Source organism: Haliaeetus albicilla, chromosome 4 (genome assembly GCF_947461875.1).
Source record: "Haliaeetus albicilla chromosome 4, bHalAlb1.1, whole genome shotgun sequence".
In the NCBI taxonomy this organism is placed as follows: domain Eukaryota; kingdom Metazoa; phylum Chordata; class Aves; order Accipitriformes; family Accipitridae; genus Haliaeetus; species Haliaeetus albicilla.
Genome location: NC_091486.1, coordinates 44,670,325 through 44,692,080, shown reverse-complemented (window position 1 = coordinate 44,692,080; position 21,756 = coordinate 44,670,325). Strand labels below are relative to the sequence as shown.

The 21,756-nt window shown below is 37.7% G+C and overlaps 1 protein-coding gene across 11 annotated transcripts in view; it reads right to left on the bottom strand.

Annotated features, from left to right (window-relative positions):
• Nucleotides 1-21,756, bottom strand: part of PCNT (pericentrin) — a 108,434-nt gene that overhangs the window by 63,272 nt on the left and 23,406 nt on the right. For 7 of the 11 annotated variants that reach the window (XM_069782258.1, XM_069782264.1, XM_069782255.1 and 4 more), the window contains 14 exons: nt 20,348-20,380; nt 18,637-18,901; nt 18,270-18,357; nt 17,006-17,222; nt 15,295-15,533; nt 12,864-13,339; nt 11,006-11,582; nt 9,647-9,880; nt 7,804-7,968; nt 5,077-5,223; nt 3,519-3,670; nt 2,459-2,673; nt 1,811-2,037; nt 183-345 (listed from right to left, as the gene is read on the bottom strand). In XM_069782258.1, the coding sequence (XP_069638359.1) occupies nt 183-345; nt 1,811-2,037; nt 2,459-2,673; nt 3,519-3,670; nt 5,077-5,223; nt 7,804-7,968; nt 9,647-9,880; nt 11,006-11,582; nt 12,864-13,339; nt 15,295-15,533; nt 17,006-17,222; nt 18,270-18,357; nt 18,637-18,901; nt 20,348-20,380 (3,198 nt within the window). The remainder of the gene's footprint in view (nt 1-182; nt 346-1,810; nt 2,038-2,458; nt 2,674-3,518; nt 3,671-5,076; nt 5,224-7,803; nt 7,969-9,646; nt 9,881-11,005; nt 11,583-12,863; nt 13,340-15,294; nt 15,534-17,005; nt 17,223-18,269; nt 18,358-18,636; nt 18,902-20,347; nt 20,381-21,756) is intronic. The other 4 variants (XM_069782265.1, XM_069782262.1, XM_069782266.1 and 1 more) reach the window with 2 other exon arrangements.

Sequence of the window (21,756 nt, the reverse complement as noted above, 5' to 3'; positions counted from 1 at the left end):
TAAGCAGTAGATTTGCAAGAGAAGACTCATGCTTCAAGTAATTCAGCAATCTGAAATGCAGAAAATGGATTACAAACAGGCAAATCAACAACAAAAGACACAAAAAGCATATCATAAATATTTGGAGGAATGAGCTATGAGTAAATGACACCAAAATCTCTATATTTGTTTCATTTTCTTACCCTCTGCTTTATGAAGTTCTAGTGCCAGCTGATTCTTGGCCTCACTTTCCTCACTGAGGCATTCCATTAGTTCCTGGTGCTGACTAACCACCTGGGCAGTTTCCTGATTTCGACGGCTGAATTCTTCTTCAAATTGCGCATGGTTTTCATGCATTTTCTCCAGCTAAAAGTAAACAATTTCCCCTAGCATCAGATCTTAGATGCACATGTGATATAATAATACTACAGACATTTAAACAAAAGCCTTCTTAATATTTTATAGCATTTATGCATTAAGGCCCAGGATTTGAAGTTTCATTTTAGTACTAGGTTGACTTTGCCCAAAACCCCTGGACACTTTAGTGACTCCCTGTACTCACGTACCTGTATTTTTGCCACAAATCTTCTTTAGGCACGTAAGTTTCTTTACTGTGCATAAAGAGAGATACCTCCCTGTTGGTTAAACTGCTCAGCTTGACACTTCCTGAGCCACTTGAAATTCAAAGCATCCTTACACTTAAATTCTTCAAGAGATTCAGGCATGTCTAATAGACAGTGAAGTCAATACATGATCAGATTTCCAAGGTATGGCACCAGTTCTCTGACACTATGTATCTTGCATTCCTACGTGCAATGTCTCAAGTTCAAAGGAAAGGAATAGAGCAGCCCCATTCCCATTTAGTTTACCTTATCCTGGTGGATAGAACATTTCACAGACCTAAGCAAAGTATGCTTGAATGCAGCTGATGAAGGTGACCTAGAATCTAGAACTGCCATGGCTTGGGCAAGTGCTTTAGCCACAAATTAGCCACAAGCTAGTGGAATGAGCATCAGTACCCAAAAATACAAATTTAAGCACCTCATTCTAGGAGGGGTTTTTTTAAGATGATGAATATACATTTCACACAGACACTTATCTCTGGGTTGCACAAAACACCTGATGAGAAGAAGAATTTCAGAAATATACCTTCCCTTCACATTTCTCTTAAATTAGGGGCTTCCTTACTCAACAAACTAATTACTGTAGCACTAAATTCAATCCTCTAAATGTATACAGTACTCAGGCATCTACCTCATATTTACAGCTTCTCTTCCCAAACCTGGATGTCTAGACACTGCAAAACTCAGTATGGTCATACTCAAATTCTTTTATAATATTGAGTCCAGCTCCTTTTATCACAATTAAACAGTATGTAATTACAAGGATGTTTCCTTGCTGCTATCTACATATTCCCAAAACATTTTAACATGGGACTGAGTTTTCCTGAACCTGCTTATCAATGTTGAAGAACCATTGATGTGAAGTGCCATGAAACTCCCTCAATAACACTTAACTTTTGGTCTCCTGAAGTTACCAAATGTATCTAAAATCCTAGTTTAAATCTACTTAAGGCAAGCTGTCCTACAGGATCTGCTAGGAAAAAGAAAAAAAGTTGTTCAAGTCTCATTTATAAGAAATGATCAAATAAGGGCAAAACCTTCACTGTAAGCAGCAGGGGATGAACATGCCTCCCTATACTGGTAACTTGTCATGTATTCAGACAAAATCTGATTCTTTTTAATAGCCAATCCTACAGGGTACTAAACACACAAGCCTTAAAACAGATTTCACATTTTCAGTATAATTATATATCTACACAAAGTTTTACTTGTTTAGTTGATTCTGTAACCAGTTCCAGAAGTCTCTCCACTGCAGTGTGCAAACGATGACAAATTTTCAGTATCATTTCTTCATTTTCACATGCCAATTCTGGCTTTGCAAAAGCACTTTCACATAAGTATTGGCTCAACTCAGACCCCTCGTCAGTCACTGGAGACAGCTGGTTGTGTTCTGCGAGAGTTTCATCAAGCAGCTCATCCACTGAAAACAAGCAAGCTATTTAAAAACACGGAAAAAATGACGCAGAACTGGCCACTCAGATAACAACTGACATCAGACACTGACATTGGTTCATCCTGAAGATGTATTACAAGGTGCAAACTTGTACACATCAATAACTCAGTGTTGAAAAATCAAGACAGTCTTTCACAATGTTTCAAAATACCATGCTACACATCAGGGCCTGAAACTTTGCATTCACCAAGTTCATCTTTCTTGCCCTATAACCCATTCAGCCTTTTCCAGCAACATTCTAGTAGCTGCACTATCTTAAGTGTGTAGCAACTTCGAAAGAGATGCAGAAAACACTGCAAGAAGAGATAGCCCCTCTCTGAACCTCATCCATATGAAAGGAAATGAAAAGGCCTTTTTCAAGAATGTGAATTGACTACATCCAGTTATGCAGGTTTATACTCACCTTTTTCTAGGTGATGCTTTTCTTTGGCTTTGAAACACTGCATGAATCCCATTTCGTCCACAATACTGTGACTTTCTCTAGAATCTCCAGAAGCCAGACTGTCATCAAGGCAAAGACCAATCTTGCTACAGATAAGGTCCTCAACAGCTATTGTGGCCTTCACCAACTCCATAAGCAATTTCAAAACATGCTGATAAGATTCCTGCAGTTTTTTCCTAGAACAGCGTATCAAACACTTCAAAAATTGCAAGCACTTGATTTAAAGGACACTTTGAACCTACTGAAAAACTGACAGTCTACAATGGATTGATATCTTGCCATAGTTTGACAGTTATCAATGAAGATGATTCAGATGACTCACAAAAAAACAAGGCCATTTGATCACAGAGCAGGCTCAGCAAAAACCCTTTGTCTTCTCCACAGGTAGATGGAGAGCTCATACTGCAGTCACAAGCACCTCAGGCTTCCACATCTGTGGAAGCACCGGTAGGGAGAACATATCTACTACTATAATATCTGTGACATCAAAATAACTAGGGGTGTTCTGGCAGAGTAGACAACAAAAGTTTTACTTAGGAAAACATTTTAGTTTTGAGAAAAACAGTAAGCCAGTTTCTTAAAGGTGAGAGAGGGAATTCTTCTAGAAGCTTATTCAGCATGACAGCTTCTCTCTAACCCACACAGTCCAATGACATATCAAACCAATCTACATTGCACTGAAAAGTTTCTGCAACCAAGATGTTTTCTCCATTTCCTAGCTTCTTCCAAGATTATAGAGAGTGGAAACCCCAAAACACCAAAGACTCCATCAGGCCACAAGAAAAAAAGGAAGAAAAAAAAATCTTGCTCTCCATATCAAGATAGGTTGGTAATTGAAAACAAACAAACAACAAACAAACCTCAAAAAACCTTGCAAATAAAAGCAATATATCATCAACCTACGCTATTAATTTGAGCTGGCTTAATTTTGCCTAGTTATTGATTTCTTTATGAAAAGTGAGACAACAAGCAAACAAAAAAAAACAACCAATAAGCATTAAGTAACCCAAGATGCACAAACCTTTCATCCTTGGACTGCTCAATATCAGATCTCAACATGGCTACCAAATTCCCTCCTTCTTGGTTTTCTCTGTCCCGCCGCTGAAGGAGTGTCTCCAGTTCAGAGTTGGTCTCCTCTGTTTCACGGTTTAAAGACTCCACTTTCTTTTCCAGCTGTGGAAAATACAGTAAAAATGCAACAAAGTCGATCTTGTTGCCTAAACAAGACAAACTTCACCCAATCATTGTCTGCTGTTATGCAAATTTGCTTTTACAAGTACTAGAAATGAAGGACAGCAGAAAGGCTAAAAATGAATGGCTATTTTTTTTAGTTCTCCTTTTCTGATGTTGATTTTGCTTCAGGGAGTTGCCTCACTTGCATTCAGACTCAGTACATACAAGCAATGCAAAAAGCTTGTAAAAACTTTGCATCATACTTTAGTTTGCTTTCATTGTTATGCCTCAAAGACACAAAGCATAAATTTTGACACTGTAGCACACCAACCTGAACAGCAACCTGATCCAGTATCAGTGCCAGCTAACTTTGTTCTTTGCTTTATAAGCTCTGCCTGAAAACAAGTTTCTAGAAAAATGTTGTCTCTCATATTTATATGTTCAGATGACACCTCCATCCCATTAAAACACAAACATATACATATATATAAAAATACATATATGTATGTATATACCTACCCCTGACCCCTGGATTTTGCTGCCAAACAAATCACTACTATTTTGTTAGAAACTTTGTCTCATAAGTAAGCCAACAAATCAGTCTATTTCAGAGGAAACTGCAAGGAAAGAAAAGCATTCTACTCCCATGCTAACCTTCTCACCCCTCATCAAATCCTGTATGAAGAACAGGAACCAATAATGCATTTCTTCCAGTGGGGGAAATTCTTAGTATTACTCCCAGTTTTCCCACTAAACATAAAGGCCTAACAGAACAGTCTAATAAGCCAAATTTACATTTTGGTCAGAACTTCCTGAATTGTGAGAGAAGACATGAATGTTTTATTTCATTTTATCTTCTATTTTGAAAACTCAAGCTGTTCCTCCCTCTCTAAAGCTTTCTGGGTAACCTAGATTCAATTTAGATATTTGCTTTAGAGAAAGCATAGAATTTTGTTTTGTTTGGCAAACAAATATTATCTTTGTCACTTCCAGATTCAAACTTACCATTTGCCTGTCTTACTTCCTCCAAGCTATAGGTCAGTTGGTCTAACAAAAGCTACTAGAGCACTATTTTCTTGACAAAAAAATGTGATAGATACAGATTGCATCAATACACAGTTAACAAAAAGGCAAACACCCAACCTTCACTTATAAAGCAGTGTTAATCTCCCTGAGAAATGGTTGAGGACCAGTTTTCAAGCTGATAACCAGTTTCAATTTCCATGTTACTGCTGCAGGACTCCAGCTAAGACAGAGACCATCATACAATACACCTTGAAAACTACCAATCACAAGAATTATACACAGTCCCTCTACATACATCTTAAGAAAGGTGAGAGGACTGTGCTAAAATACAACCACAAAAGTACATTTAAAAATCTAGGTTTAAAATATTTTCCACGCACCTGGATAATTATTGCTGCTTTTTCCTGCAGCTGGGCTGATAACATCTCCTGCTCCTTTTGGTGAGCAGCCTGTGCCTTCTCCCTCTCCTGAATCAACATCTGCTCCTTGTCATGTAGTGATGCCTTTTTTTCAGCTTCAAATTCATCCTGCATAAGTCACATATACTTTGTTTTATCAAGGAGGGGGGCGGGGGAACCCAACCCCCAAAAAACCCACAACCAAAACCCTCCTGCCCCTGCCCTTTTTTTTTTTTTTCCTTTAAATCTGCACACCTTACCTCTCAGATTAACTAGCAGTAACTTACACAGTTAAGATGCCCAATCAACAAAATCCTGCCAAAATTATGATTTAAAGATAGTTAGGCAGGTAAATGAACTATCTGAATGTGCTCACTGAGACCTGGGTCATTTCAGACTGCTGAGATAGTGATGAGGAACAAAAACCAGATGGGCAAGTCGGGACAAAGATGGACAAGTCGGGACAGAGATGGACAGAAGCCACTTTCAGCAACTGCAAGTAGTACAACATGCATAGTACTGAGTTCCACATAGGAGGAGTGATTTACCAGAACAAACCGAAAATCTACAAGGTAGATTTACATGGCTAAATGATCTAGAAGCTACTAAATTGAATCTCAGTTACCTCAGAGTGTTCTAAAGCACTCTAAAGGAAGGGATTATTAGACATCCCCCACTCCTGCATCAGCAAGTAAGGGAGGTGAAACAAAATCCTTGGATCCTTTCCCAAAGAGGCTAAAAGGAACCCTGATTAGTAATTGTTTCTGCAACACCAGAATTAGGAAATGAGCTTTCCTGATCACAGTATAAAAACAAACTCCTACAATTTGATCTATGAACACCAATACACTCCAAGGTGATAGCTGCCTCTTATTTTATTGGTAAGTCAAGAAAACAAGTTTTTTCCCCAAGGCATGAAATAAGACTTCAGAGCAGCACATCAGTAGTCACCTGAGCTGTCCTGGATCCTTTGTGGAAGACTCAGCCAGTCCTTGCACTGAGTAGACTCAAACAGCAGAGCGCTTAGCAGTTAACAAGATACAAATGAACAGACACAAAGCAGTATAAGGACTTTACTTGACCAGTACAGTAAACTTGTGGATAAAGTCTCTGAAACAGCCTGCCTATTCTCCTCAGAAGCAGTGCATCCACTAAAAGAGTATGTCAGACCGTAGAAAGGAACTCCGAATACCTAAAATCTGCTACGGGAGACAGGGGGGAAGAAAGGAAGGAAACTGGCTGGCACGAAGGCAACCCCATGAATGAGCATGGGGTAAGGGGGGAAATAGGCAGGGGAAGGCTCATTGTAAAAACCTGTATCGGACCATGACACAGCTCAGCCTAACATTGCAAAGAGATCCAGCCAGTCTCTTCTGGGACAAAACATGGATCATCAAGTTAATGAGGAAAAAAAAAATCCCAAAAGACACAGCTGTACTAGCAGTAGAATTACCCCTGGCAAAATTTCAACAAAAAGAGAGGTTTCTGGTGTCCCAAATGCTAACTAAAGCACCTTGGCAGCACAAGAGAGGGAAAAGCAGGAATCACTTCTGGGTTATATGCATAACGGTCAGTCCAGTCCCAGCTTCTGTGGACTGAAGGCTGAGGTTCAGCTGAGGACAGCAATGCCAAATATACCCCCAGCAGCTTTTCAGGATACGCTTGTGTCCTCTGTTTCAAGAGACAGCTGCACCAGACAGAGCAGTCAAAGAATGACCAGGACTCCACAGAGGGCCAGAGGCAGGAAACAGGAGAAATTTTCTGCACGTGTGCAGCATCCAGTTCTAGAGGATTGTGGAATGGTTAGGAAGAGTCCCACCTGAGGTTGGAGCGCTGACAGGAACAGTAAGGATCTGGTGAAATCTCCCAAGGAGAAGCAAACAAGGGGAAGGTATTTCATCTAATCTTTGTGCTCAACACATGCTCAGTACAATGATAACACTGAGATGAATGTAAGCACTATTCTCAGCGTGTTGGTGTGTATCCTTCTCTCTTCTGACACAGCATGTGTCTTCTCCATTCATTTAATAGCTCGACATGCAATTGTCACCTAACCAATGAATGGATTTTGCACAAGGCTCAGAAGATGACAGGCAATTACTACATCATACACAAGGGCAACCAAAGATAATTTTCAGGGATAAGCATCTTCAAGATGCTTATCAAGATGCAAGTTTGGAACTCAAATGATGAACCCAAGAAAGCAGAAATTAAGAACAACTAAAAAAAAATCTCACGCACAAAGTGCTCACTGTCATCACACTCTTGGTAAAAGCTTAGGTAACACTGGATGTGTTTTTGCCACATATACACAAGCACAGTAGATAAGGGATGATAAGGGCATAGTCTCTGCAGATACCAAGAAAAAGTTTCAAATGACAAACTGAACATAAACATATGCAAGGAATGTTGCTTAGAGCAAATACTTTCCACTGATTTTTTTGTTTGTTTTATTTGAAGGACACTACTTCACATCCAATTCAGGATTTTAAGACAATGCTGTAGTAAATACCATAACTGCTTACAGAACAACACATTATTTCTGATACTGCTTTTCTAGCTCCAACGTTGTGAAGCAAGGAAGATACCTAACTCAGATTGTCATTTTGGAGTCATACAGCTGAAGAAGAAAAATGTATACCAATTGTTCTTTTTCAGCAAACCACGCTACCAGTGTGTATGCTGAAGTTGATTTTAATCAGACCATACCTTCAGCTGTGCAATCTGTTGTTCAAGCAGTACCTCCGACTGACACTTCAGCAGCTCAATCTCTTCCTGGAACTGAAGCTGCTGCTTCAATTTTACCTCCTCAAATTCAGCCAGAAGAGCTGTTCGCACAGTTTCTACTTCAGAGGCTGATGCAGAAGCATACATCTGCAGAGAAGTAATAAAAAATACTTTAGCCATAGTGTTATAATTAAGGAAGAAATAAAACCAAAACAAAACCATCAAGCTCAACCAAATTCTTAAAGAGTATTTTCACAATAGTTCTCCCCAATCCTCAAAGTCACACAGATCTGCTATCTATCATCATGCTGACTATAGAAAAAAGCAAGTTGATAAAAATAGGTAAGAAGCAGCAAGACATTAGGTAGCAAGTATCTCCTGTATTCATGAGAGCACCAGTTCAGACTAACAAAGTACTCCCTACTTGTTCTTTCCAACAGACACTTCCCTAAGAGAAATTGAAAGAACTAAGGAAGAAAAAGGGGGAGAGAAACACAGGGAAAACCTATTTTGTTAAGACATAACTTCTCTTGTTCAAATGAGATTAAACATTATGCAGCCATATTTAATGCAATTATCCTATGAGATATTGCAAAGAAGTCCATCAAAAATACCAGAGAAACACTTGGTGGTTTTTTTGTTTATTTGTTTAGGTTTTTTTCTATTACTGTCTCCAAGAAGAGTCATTGTAGTCATCAAAATAGAGAGAAATCCTGTTTCTAGAATGAAGGGCTTAAAAATTTAATAATCACAAGAACTTCCCAGAAAACTAACAAAACTATCTTCCTAGGCAAGCTATTCTTCTAAAAGTAAAGAGAGTTTGCAATGTACTCCAGTCAGCTGGAAATCACTACCCACTCTAAGCCCTGACAGTCCAAAAGGGGATCTCCTTAAACCTAAATGGTTTTTGTGAGGTGCACCAGGTAATAGCAAGGTACACCAGTGATTAGGGAGTTATTTGACACACTATCCATTTTTAAGATTAGTAAGTGAAAAAGCAAAAGTTATATATTAAAGTAACATATGTTGTTGGGTTATAGCTGGATAAACTCATTTTGTTTGTGACTTCTCCTAATATATAAATGTAATATCCAATCTAGAAAAGTGAAAAGTCTTGATAACTTGTGGCTGCTTGCACCAACATAAGTCAGATCGTATAAAAGACTGAATAAATAGAAGATCTTATTCATTTTCAATGTTTAAAGAGAACTTAGTGTAGATCATCAAATTTTTAGCCTTCGGTATGGAAGTAAACATCATCAAGCTTACACATAAACATTCCCAACATGAAGAAATGGTAAAGCTTTAAGGGCAACTAGGAAGATTTCCAAACCTCACTGAGAAAAGATATTTGGAAAAGTATTACCTACTATAATTTCTCTAAGAAAAGAAGAAATCAATGTTAGCAAACGTTGTTCACTTAAAGCCTGAAGTGAGCAGTTACTTTCCATAAATGGTTAATGACCTAACTTATTACCTATTAGTTTTCTATCAAAACAGCAGTTTTAAAATTTTGAATTAAATTCAGCAGGAACTCAAAAGAAAGCAGTCCCATCCCCCCTCACTCCCCCAGTAAAGACAGCGCTGCAAGCATGGATTTAAATTTTAAAAATTCAGGCTAATACACATATATGAATTCTCTTAAGTCCTTTTAGATAAAGTAAGTCTTAAAAGTGTTAACTTTGTCTCTTATCTACTAGCACTATTTAAAAAAATGCAAAAAGCATCTAGATATATAGCCTTACTTCTGAGGTTAATAAAACTGAATTTACTTTATCATAAAAGTATGGATTATTTGGGGTTTAGGTATTAGCAACATTTTGACCTCTTGCTCATGTTCATGCTGTGCTTTTAGTTTCCCCAATTCTTTTTCCAGCTCCCTGGAGAATTCTTCTTTATGTTTCTTAATTTCTGCCTCATGAAGATCCTGAAATTCTTGGAGTGCTTTTCTATGTTTTTCCTCCATATGCAATACTTCCTCACGTAATATATCCAGGGCCAGACGTTTTTCTTCTTCCAGCAGCCTCCTTTGATTTTGAAGAGCTGTGTTTAAATCATCCTGTGTAAGCATTAATTGAAAGTAAGCACAAATATTTTTGCAACTCATTTGTAAAGCACATGTCCTGCTGTATCAAAGCTTTTTAAGTAAACAGGAACCATATTGCCTCAAGAATGATGAGCACACATACATATACACACTCTTGATATCATTGAAATGGGTGTATTTCTCCAATCCAGTAAAAGTTTTGTAAACCCCCTACTTATTCCTCTACCCATGACAGCACTCCCCATCAGTACAATCTTCAACTTTTTCTTTTTGAAGTTCTTTCCACTCAAGAACAATTAAAATGCAGATTTAAGATTAGTTAGCAAAGATAGGATAGAAGAAAAATACCCACCTTTCCCCCTGCAAGACCTTCCTCTTAGCCTTTGTGGGCACAGAAACAACGTATAATCATAAATTTGGGAAGTGGGCATGGAGACGGACAAGTCTGAAAAACAGTACATCTCTCTCTGGAAGGCTCTGGAGTTTTAGCAGTGAGCTGAGCCTTCTTACCTCTTTGACTTGGAAAACTCTTGGGATCATTTTTTACCCATCTGAACTCTAAAAAGAGCTCAAACCTCTGCCCTATCAAGAGTAAAGCTATGGCCTTCTGTTACAGGTCCTAAGACAAGACCCACTCACCCATGACCTGCTCCCAAAATCCCATCTGGGCCCTTTAGAGATACCTTTCTTCTATTCTTCCCCTTGAGACTGTGCCACTGGGGAGGAACTTTAGATTCCTACAGATGCAGCTTAACCTACAGAATAACATTTACTTTGTTCTAATCACTTCTGAAGAATTACATGGTAACCCTACCAGGAAAAGAAGCTCCGAGCTGCAAAATGGAGACCCTCCAATCTGAATTGTGTTAAAAAATATTTACCTCATTTGTAACTTTTCCATACACTGAGATAGAAAACTCATTAGTCTGAGCATTCCCGGGGCGGGGGGGGAAACGACAGATGGACTTAATTTTCACCTTCAGTTTCCTATTTCAGCTCACAATATGGCCATACGCAAGTATTAGAGCTGGCACAAAAGAGGTTGTAGAAATACACCCGAAGAACAAATGAAAAGGTGATCCCACACAGTGTACCATGAAAGTTCACCTTCTATGCCAAGTTTTCTTTCTGACTCACCTTATGAGCTTCTTCTGCTTCAACAGCCATGGCTTTAAGTTTTTCCATATGAACAGTAGCTAGCTCTGTTTTCAAATTATTTTGGGAAAGCTGAAGTTCTTCAGCATGCTTTAATTTCAACATCTCTATCTCCTGAGCCAAGCACGCTTGATCCATTTTATCCTTTTCACGGAGCTGTTCTGTGTGCTGCAGCTGTAGCTTCTCAAGAACCTGACTGTGTTCATCTCTTATATTCTGAATTTCAGATAGGTAGGACGACTCCAAGGAATCCAGATTTGATAAGTGTTTAGCCTCCAGCTCATCAATTTGTGCCTGATGCTTTGTCTGTAGTTCAGCAACACAAGCTTCAAGCTGAATCTGCTGTTTACTTTCTAGTGTAGATTTAAGTGTCTCCATTTCAGCATGATGCTTTGTCTGAAACTCAGCTGTAAGAGACAAAATTTGCTGCTTATGCTTCTCCTGTAACTGCTGACTTTGGAGTTCCAGCTCATTGACATGTTTCTTTTTCAGCTCTTGAAGAATAATCTCTTGCTCAGTTGTGAATTTCTGAGTCATAGCTTTGTGCTCCTCCATAAACCTATATTATTTCCAAGAAAGTTAAGAGAACATTGTGAAAAAGGCATTTTTTAAAGTAATTTAACTAATAAATAAAAATCAAAGAAAAATAAGTAGGCCTTACTCAGCCTCTACAAATTTTACTTTATGTTTCAAATACAGAACTAATTCAAAGCAAGCCACAACGATGGTTTCATAGCCACAAAATTAAAGGTTTATGCAATGTCACTTGGTAGTATCTGGTTATTACTAGGTAGACTGGCACCCCTATTAAATTACTCACTAATACAGAGCAACATACAAACATCGTTCACTGTCTCTCTGTTTCAGAAAATACTGCCATATGAGAGCATCTAGACATAGTATATACATTGTCTACATTTCAAAGCGTTGTCTGCAAGTAAACAAACTGTCATAAGAAACATATCTAAAACCATCTGGTTAAGATTGAGACATAAAACCACTGTGGAAGTACATGTGGAATACTTGGGGGTCCTCCAAACTCATCTCAGCTCTCCAAGGTCTGCTTAAAGCTTGATGCAGAAGATTTAGTATCTAAAGTGCTGCAATTTACTGTAATCATTAACTATAGTATTTTTTGCTAGAGACACCAATAATTAAAAAGTTATTAGTTATTTAAAGGCTAAGTTCCTGCTTTCAGTGTTTTCTTACTGCAATTATTTCCCCAGTCTTGTTCTGTGAGCCTATGTTTGGGGAGGAAAGAGGGGATAAATTTGAAACAGTGCATGCAAATACAGATATGTAGTTGTTTGAGTATTTCCTTTAATACACTTAAAAACAATGGGGGTAGGAAAAATTGAACAGTTACAACTTTCATGTCTAACAAGAACTGAAGAATACTATATGTGGCCCATCAACCTCAGCATTCAGTGGTTAACACAAGTTTCATTCACCAGAAAAAACTTGCTCAAATTAATTTGAATTGTTTGAAAACTTTTGAATAAATTTAGAGAATTTTTCCACTTACATGTCCTGTAACACTTCCCCTCCTCCAAGGCTAGTATACAATTTTCAGCTGGGTGTTGTATTCTTAACTGTAACAGGCAGAACTTGACTGCACTTCATTTGATTTGCTAGACTAAATGCATGTACATGAAGCAAAATAAACCATAATGGACAGCATTACTGATCCTTGGGAGAGCAAGCTTCACATGTATAAGTCAGTTGGTGCCATCAAGTGACAAACCTATATCACTACCACTCATTAAGTTTAAAATAAGAAAAAGCAACTATAACAATGACTGAACTGGTAAGTCAAAGTGCTCAAATACTCAGGACTTACTTGTTTTGTGCTTCCATAAGTTTCCGTGCACATTCTTCCTGCAGACAAAGTGTGGCCTTTTCCATCTCTTTTGCCATGAGCACTTTGGCTGCCTGCAGGTCAGTGTCATATTGCTCCTGAGATTTCTGCATAGCCTGTGCACTTGCTAGGCTGTCCTCTAGCTGCTGCAGGTTGTTTTGCTGCTCTTTTACCAGCTTCTCCAATTCTAGAATTTTGGCAGCTTGGTGATCTTGAAGTTGATTCATTTCAGCTTCCCGAAGTTCAAACTCCTTTTGTAAATTCTGCTTCTCATATTCTGCTCTGTTTTGCAGTTCTATACGCAACAACGACAACTTCTCTTCTGCTTGGATTCTCTGGTCCTCACTTTCACATTTCCATTTCTTCTCTTTTTCTTTGTACATAGTCTCTATTTTCTGGACTTCTTCTCTGGCTTCCCTTAATTTATTCTTGTGATCCTCAGCAATTTTATATTTTACCTGTGAACAGTTATTAAAGAAAAAAATGCATAAAATACCAAAACCAAACTGAAGTGTGTGAAGTGAACATTCACAGGCATTTAAGGTCTTGGACAGATTAAATTCCTGCAGTGAAGTAACCTTTCCAAATAAAATTAAGGCTGAAATGTCAATTCATAGGTACTTGAATTCAACACATTATTAAGAATTAATTGGGGTAAGGAAGATAAGAAAAAAATTAAGGCAAAATTCTAGAATTAATATGGTACTCTATGTTGTTTTCTCTTGAGGCCACTTTTCTTCATTTCAGGAGTTCAACTTATAAAGCTATGAGCACCTTAGGTATTTATATTGAGCATGATTGAAAATCCCTTTTAAATCTCTCCTTATACATGCCAGTGGTATTTTATATGCAGTGTCCAAATCCATGACAAGGGCAGTTCTCGTACATAGCATAAAAGCAAAATAAAAAGCATGTAGCATAAAAACAGAAGCCAAAGCACCAAACGATTGCTCAATGACAAAAGGCAAAAAAAGACACTAAAAATACAGCAGAGGTAAACAGGTAAACAAATAAACAGTAGGCTAAGGAAACAACAGGGTCATCTCTTAAAAGAAAATTAAAAGCAAGTAAGAAGTCACATGGGAGCATCAGTATAAAGTATACATTTCAGTTTTCACTTAGGTTTGTTTTGAACAAATACTTAAGCATTCATTTATGCTACAACCTAAATGAAGAGGCAGAAAAGAAAGGCAAAACCCCCAGATTTTGATTCACACACAATCCATGAAATCTTTTGTGGGAGGCACTGGCAATAGAGGGGCAACTGAGGAAATCGGTTCACTCCATTTCTGAAAGCGAGAGACCAGAAGGCAAACAAAATATGTATTTCCAGGCAGAGGATCAGCATGCGAGACAAGCTCATTTCAAACACCACATTCTGTATATGCTTATCTTTTACCCAGCCAGCAGTGCCACAAACAAGATAACCACGTGCAATAAGAGTAAAGCAATAGTATCGAAAGCTTCACTACTGGAAGCTTCAGCTGAGTCTCCGTGTTATCTACAGTCAGTCTGCAATTGTTTTCTCTGGCCTTCTCTGCCAGTTTTTAAGTCTGGAAAAGGATACACATACCTATCTCTCTTTAAAAAGGGAGAAAAGGAGGACTTGAGAAATCAGAGCTTCACCCATCTAATTCTCAGAAGCATTCAAATATTGGAACAAATTAAGCAATGAATTAACATCCAATCTGAGTTTATCCTCAGATGGGAGAGCTGATTTAACAGGTAAGAGGGAAGGTGCCAGATATTGTTCTCTCAACTCCAAGATTTTGACAGTAAAGGTATAAGAGCTACACCAAAGCAAAGTAAAAGCAGAAATCCGTTGCCCAATTCTCTCTTCTTACCTCAAAAAATGGTCTGAAAAATTGTTTCTGGTTATTTGCTTTAAGAGACAGTCCTATCAAAATCAGAAATTTCTTAGAGGGAACCTGTTCAGCAGAGGGGCTTTTTCTATCTGCCACAGCACTTTCTGCTGTATTCTCCATTACCACATGACATGTCACAGTATGCAAGTGCACCATGTTACTTTCGCACCAGGACACTGTGATGTACTGCAGGGAGATGTTTAGGATGAGGAACTTTTGTACGTGCCTGTATTGGAGTGGTATACATATGCTTGACCCACATCAATATAAAAGGTGGACTGGATCAACCCTTAAAGCACCTGCCTTCCCACACTATTTGTGCTCTTAAAGAAAAGTTCACCTGCAGAGAAACTAAGCGTTTAACATTAAAATGCTCTGAACTTGACTTGTATTCCAGTATTCGTGTGTATCCATGCAAGTCCATTTAAAGCTGAAGCTACTAACACTAAACTAGGCACGTTTAAAGATAAGAGCTGATTCTATCTCCCTTGGCCTTCCCAACAGATCTGAGCTTGCCCAACTCTATACAGTACTGTAATACAAATTACCTCTTCCATTTCCTCTTTCAGATGCTTTTCATTCTGCACAGAAAAATCTTTCTGTCTAGTAATCTCTTCCTTTAAGTGCTTTATTTCTTCTGAAAGCTCTGCAATATGCTGTTTCTCAGAGTGGAGGAGAAAGAGCTTAGCTTTGTGCTCTTCCTCCAGCACAGACACTCGCTCAGCCACCTCCATTTCAACTTGACGTGCTGCGTCTTGAGCACTCTGCAGCCGCAGTTTGGTGATTTCTGAGAGGAAAAAAAAAAAAAAAAAAACACAACAAAAAAAACCACCCAAACACAAAAAAAACCCAATAAAATTACATTCTGGAATTTATTTTATTTTAACAGGTCCTATTAATGCACACAAATAAAAGCTGAACATAGTCAGCTGTACAGTTTATCACTAGCCTTACTAAATACAGGCCAACAAGAATCCCTTATCAGGATGATTCTGTACTCTGTTCCTCTTTCTTTATCACCACCTTTGATATTTATCAGTATCAACACACACAGAATAATGGGGAGAGATCATGAAACCTGTGGCAGGACTTCCCTCCTATCAGCAATAGCCACAGGAGCTGACTTTCCTTTTGGGCAATGTAATGGCAGATTTATGGAAGTTTTATCTCCTCTTCTGCACATACTATTTATATAAGGTATTTCCCAAAAAAGCAGATAGGACAAATCTCTAAACATTCTAATCTAAGCAGTTTTGATATACTGCCTAGCATTAAAAATAAATAAATAAATGAAGATAAGAAATATAACTGCAAATTAAAAAAAATTGTACTGATCCTTTTAGCCAACATACAGTAGAATATAGTTATGGCCATGTGTGTTATATAGCTAAGTTATGGATTATAAATTCAAATGTTTATGTAGCACGCTGTGCTCCCAGAAAGAGGTTGCAGATACAAGAACTGCCACAATCCCTTATCTGCACCTCAACAATATATGCATTTCATATTGAACCAGTACAAGGCAGTATATTTATATAAATTACAATTCCAAGAAAAGCAGCAACTGTTAAGAAACCCATGATCACAGAGGAAGTCTCATTAAATTTAGCCTTAAGAGGAACTTTAACCTGAATGCTACAGCAAAAGATATCCATTACAAATTCTGCTACCCATAGATACTTTCCTCTGTTCAAAAAATTCATCCCAATATGTATGCCAACTAGTGTAAAACACAGGAGGAGAAAGAAATATTTACGTTAAATAAGCAGAGCACTCTCAAACCCACAAAAGGAATGCAGGGGAAAGAGGTATGGAACATAGAACAGAAGTGGGTCTACTCCATTGAACAGACTGAGAACTGGCCTATTTCATGCAAATACATGAGACATTTAACATCACTGACAGACAACACTAATAAATTTTCAAATAAATATTAATTCAGGAACTCAGTGCCCTTCTAGGCATCAAGAACGGAAACGTGATCAACTCCTTTTAGCAACTGCTCCACAGTTGTAGCAGATTTTACTACAGAATAATTGACTTCAGGTCACCACACCTTTGGAAGTGCAACTCAACTTGCCCACAGAAGTCAAAAAGCAAAGTGTTCAATGCCAGGGATTAACATACGTTAAGTGTTCCCTATAGTTCAGAGTAAACTAATAACAAATTGAAAACTTCTTCAGATAAGCCTATTTACAGAAAAATATAAGCCACACAAGCACTTACTGTTTCACTTCCCAGTCTGTCAGATCATCTTACCTTTAATATGTTCTTCTGAAAGTCGGGCACGGAGCTGCTCAAGTTCTAAACAATGCTTTCTTTTCATTTCCTCAATTTCTGTTATATATTTGTCTGACAGATCCATCTTCATTTTCATTAGGTCCTCCTTATATTGAAGTGCAAGGGAAGATCTTAAGGAGTCTAATTCATGCCTGTGTTTTTCTTTAAGTTGTACCTCCAAGCAGGCAAGTTCTTCCTACATAAAAAGTGGGTTAGAAAGACATCTTCAGCTTTGAAGAAACCATGCCGAGAATCTTTCAATGAGAGCACTACAAGAATTGCAGTATAAAGCACCTGCTTGACGCATACGTATCTGTTTTCCAAAAACCCTACTGGTTTTGCTCCATTCCCGCCACTTCATTTGCTACTAGAGCAGCAGATCCCCTCAAGATAGATATGCTCCAGAACCATGCCACAAGGCAGATCCGAGTTTCAGAAGCTGTTTGAAAGTATAATGGAGGAGGAAGTCCCACATGCATCCAGGCAAAGAAACTTATCAACTCTCAACAATTAAGAGACCCCCTTCTACACACACCACAGAGCTTAGAAGTAAGGATCTATGAATGCAGTTTCACACTCAGCTAGGTACAAATATCAGCAAGAAAAAAAAAGGCATGACATATACATTTCTCATTTGTAACTCAAACATTTTTTGTGTGATTTACTAATGAAATCGAGCTCATGCTGTCTTGCATATGTCTTGTCTGCTTGTCATTCCCTCACTAAAAAAATATTGCTTTTTATCATTAACTTAAAAAAAAAAAATCTAAAGCCAAAAAAAAAGGAAAATTCCTTTTTGAAACTCTTAGTCAACTTCAAATAAGTTGAGCAAAGAAGTCAAGACCTTAAATTACAAGGTACATGAAAATAGGTGCATTAATGGAAGCGGGACCAAATTAGCATCTCCACTTGAAGAGATTAGACAGTAATAAGACACAATTATTACAAAAGCTATAGCAAAGAGAAACATCATGAAATCTGCACTTGTGTGGAAGAGGTTTGATAAGCTCCTTGCTAGGCACGGGATAACCCAAAGCACACAAAATTACAGAACACTGTTTCATCTATTCTGCTAGTCTGAAAACTATTTAAAGTTGATAATATACAATATACTTGTCAAAAATAATTAAGCCTTAATAAATGACTCAAATTAACGAACTTTGCGAAGCGCTAGGAATCAGACATCAATTTTCATACAGGTCATGTAATGAACAGTAGAACTTCGATATATTAAAAATCCTACCTGATGTTGTTCCAGCTGTTGATTTAGCTGACCAAGTGTATCCCTTCTCTCTTTCTCAGCATTCTCTTCAAAAACTGCAACAGAAGAACTGAGAAAAGGATTTTAAAGCTTAGTTTGTGACACGTTACAATCTTAAGTTAAACAAACTTGCTGACTTACCATGTAGTACTGAAAAGTACTACTGAGCAAATATAACAACTGCTCAGGACTATGCACTCATGACTTCCATCACTAGGTTTCTAACTACAGATCACCTAATGCTCAGTCCCAATATATTTAGAGGCGAACATCATCTTTTATATATATATAAATAAAAAAAAGAAGCATGCTGTCATAACATGAGATGAAAGGAAAAAGAATAGATCACCTGATGTCCCCTGCTTGATCTTGACTCACTTCCAACTCTGACAGTGAATATTCCTTCAGTTCTTGCAGTCTCTGATGCAGCAAAGTCAATTCTTCTCTGTAGTTTTCTTCAGCAACTCTTAACTTCTTTTCAAAATAAAGTCTCAGTTGTTCCAGTTCAGTTTCATGCTCACTTTTTCTTTGCTGATGCTGCTGTTCAAATTCTTGTTTTAAGCGCTCTATTTCTTCCACCCGTGATGCACGAGCCAGGAGCTGCTCTTTTAGCTCTAGAATGGAGACAAAACCAACACAAGTACTCAGAAGTACCTATCTTTAGGCTAAGTCATTCTGTGAAGAACAGCAATATTTCAGTTGTTGAGCTAGCAGTAAAATGTTATCCCACAAGCTACGTAAGAAAATGAACTTCTGAAAGACAAAACATTCGTTCCTCAGAAGACAGTAAAACCATGTTCTCCATTTACACTGCATTGAGAGAACCATCCTCATGACAAGAATCAAAACTACCAGCAGACTGGTAGCCCTCCTCGTTTCCTTGTGCTTCAGGTCTGGACTAGTAGCATGCAGAGTCCTGCAATACTGCTTAACCTTCACATCTGATTGTTGTAGCAACCAGAAGCAATAATTTAGTCAAGAACATTTAATTTGCTCTAGGGAAAACTACCCAACAAACAAAAAGCTTTAGCACAAACTAGGCAGAAAAACAAAATCACAAGAAAGAAAAAAATAAAATCAATTCAGGATTACTTTAGTGATGGTTTGGCTATCCATTATTAGCTCAAACAGAGGCTAAATTCACTGAATTAAAAAGAACCTTCAAAACAAAAAAGAAAAAAAAAGAAAAAAGATAGAATGCAGTAGAAAACAGCAATCAAGGCTGGTTCTGCAAGATACTCTCCTTTCAGGGAGTGAGGGCAATGGCCAGCATTGCAGTGTATTCATGAACTCTGAGAGCTTTCTTCCTCACATTCTGTATTAAAGAAGCAGTAATGTATCAGGAAGTTAAAAGGTAGGAAAAAAAGGACAAAAAACATGAGAGGGAATTAAAAAAGTTTCCCAGATGGCTCAGCTTCCCAGATGACTTAAGTGAGCTGAATCTCCACAGAATCAACTGAAGATGGAACTGCATTTCAAGAAGAAAGAACTTTGAGAAAAGCAGCTGCTTATGTTATACAAGAAGAGAAACTTCAGAAACATTTATGGAAACAGAGGATGCCACCCAGGAAGCAAGACAGCTGATTGTCACAGTGTGGTTTTGTGTAGCAAACCAGAAAATGCATACTTTGCATGAAAAATTCTCACAATGAACATGCAAACAGAAAGAATAAGAGAAGTAAGCACATGGCTCAAGTTGGCTTCCAAAGGGAGCAGTTGACAAGCATGGGGACTAGAGGAATCAAGTGACAAGCAGGGACTTAGTAACACCACCAATGGGATAGGCAAGGGAAGTCCAGTGTGGCACAGGTAGGTAGGTTTTGCCTAACCAGCAAAGTCTGCTGGCACAAAATTAACCCAGAAAAGTGTTTAACAGTTTTGAACTGGCATGTCTTTCTTAGGTCAGAGCAGCGATCCCATCATCCAGCTGCTGTTTTGAACCTGCCACCATGAGTCCTGAAATCAATCCGAATGCATTGTTAAATGATCACTCAAGTGAAGAAAAGCAGAGTACAACAAAACACCTTTAAGATCTCACACACCAAAAGAGATATCCTCACCTGGACCATGGGCTTGCATTTTGGTCTCACCATCTCAAGCAAAATGAAGAAACAGAAAGGGTCCAAAGAATGGGAATATGAGTGATTAGAAACATGGAAAGACATTTGAAAGGTTAATAAAGATTAGGTCTACAGAGAGGAAATACAAGAATTCCAGCAAATACTATAAAGTGCCATCTTCTATAATTTTGTAGGATCAAAACAGAGATCTGAAAAAGTCAAGGTAAAGTCTGAGTAGATTGAATAATTTTTGTATTTATGACCAAAAACCAACAAAAAAACCCCACCCTCACAAAACACTATTATACTTCAAAAGCTATTTACAGTCACATTATTCAGAAAATCTGAAACTGTATTTGAAGTATATTACATTTGCCATTTGTTTTAACTACCCCAGCAGAAGTAAAGAACACCACCTAATATTACACTCTCAATACAAGGTGAAAACACACATTGACAAGGTTAACATCATGGTCTCTAGCTTTTTTATTTTTCAAAAATGTCTTCTTTCCTGTATTATACATCTATTTGTGCACACACATCTGAGACGTGTTCTACTTGACTTCAACCAAAGATGTGTGTCATCTCCGATCACTACACTGTAAAGCTGACTGTTTTGTGTAACACACCTAAATCTTGAAACATAAATCTTAAGATATATAAAGCATACAATATCAGATTTCATCCAGCCATTATTTTCTCTCAGGCTTTAAAACTTTTTCATAACTTTAATGCAGATATACATAGGACTAATTTAAAAAAACAAAACCAAACCAAACACCACCACCAAACTGAAGAACAAAAACTCCCAAACTGTTCATGTTTAATTGCTGTGCACAATGTTTTCCTTTTTTTTTTTTTTTTTTTTTGCTTTTAGGTTTAGGGGATTTGTTTATTTTTTTAAATAGAAGCATTATTATGGAAAAAGGAGGTTATTTTTAGCCTTACAGGGAAACAACATTACCATTCATTCTGATTTCAGAAGCAGCACCTGAATATTTTTATTTCATTTTAAAAATAACAATATCTTTAACTGGGGCTTTTCTATATTTAAGAATTAAAAGTCTTTCAGAAGATGATGAATCCCCATGTTGAGTGTCAATGAAAAAATCATTTTATTTAACTCACCTCAAAACTGAAAGGGGGAAAAAAAAGCCATTTCTACCTCAAGATATAACCTGATCAGAGTCTTAAAATATTTCTGCCTTTTTTTTTTTAAGCAGACTGATCTCTTATCTCCAAATAAAAGAAAATGGCCACAATATACCACTCAAAGTCATAAACTAAGCAGTGAGCTTTACTGTCTACCTACAATTAACAGTTTTCTCAACTGAATTCACACCCGCTTCCATACCAAATACAAATAGGAGCATGTTATTGCATTGACCAGCATTTTCTCCACTTCTTAA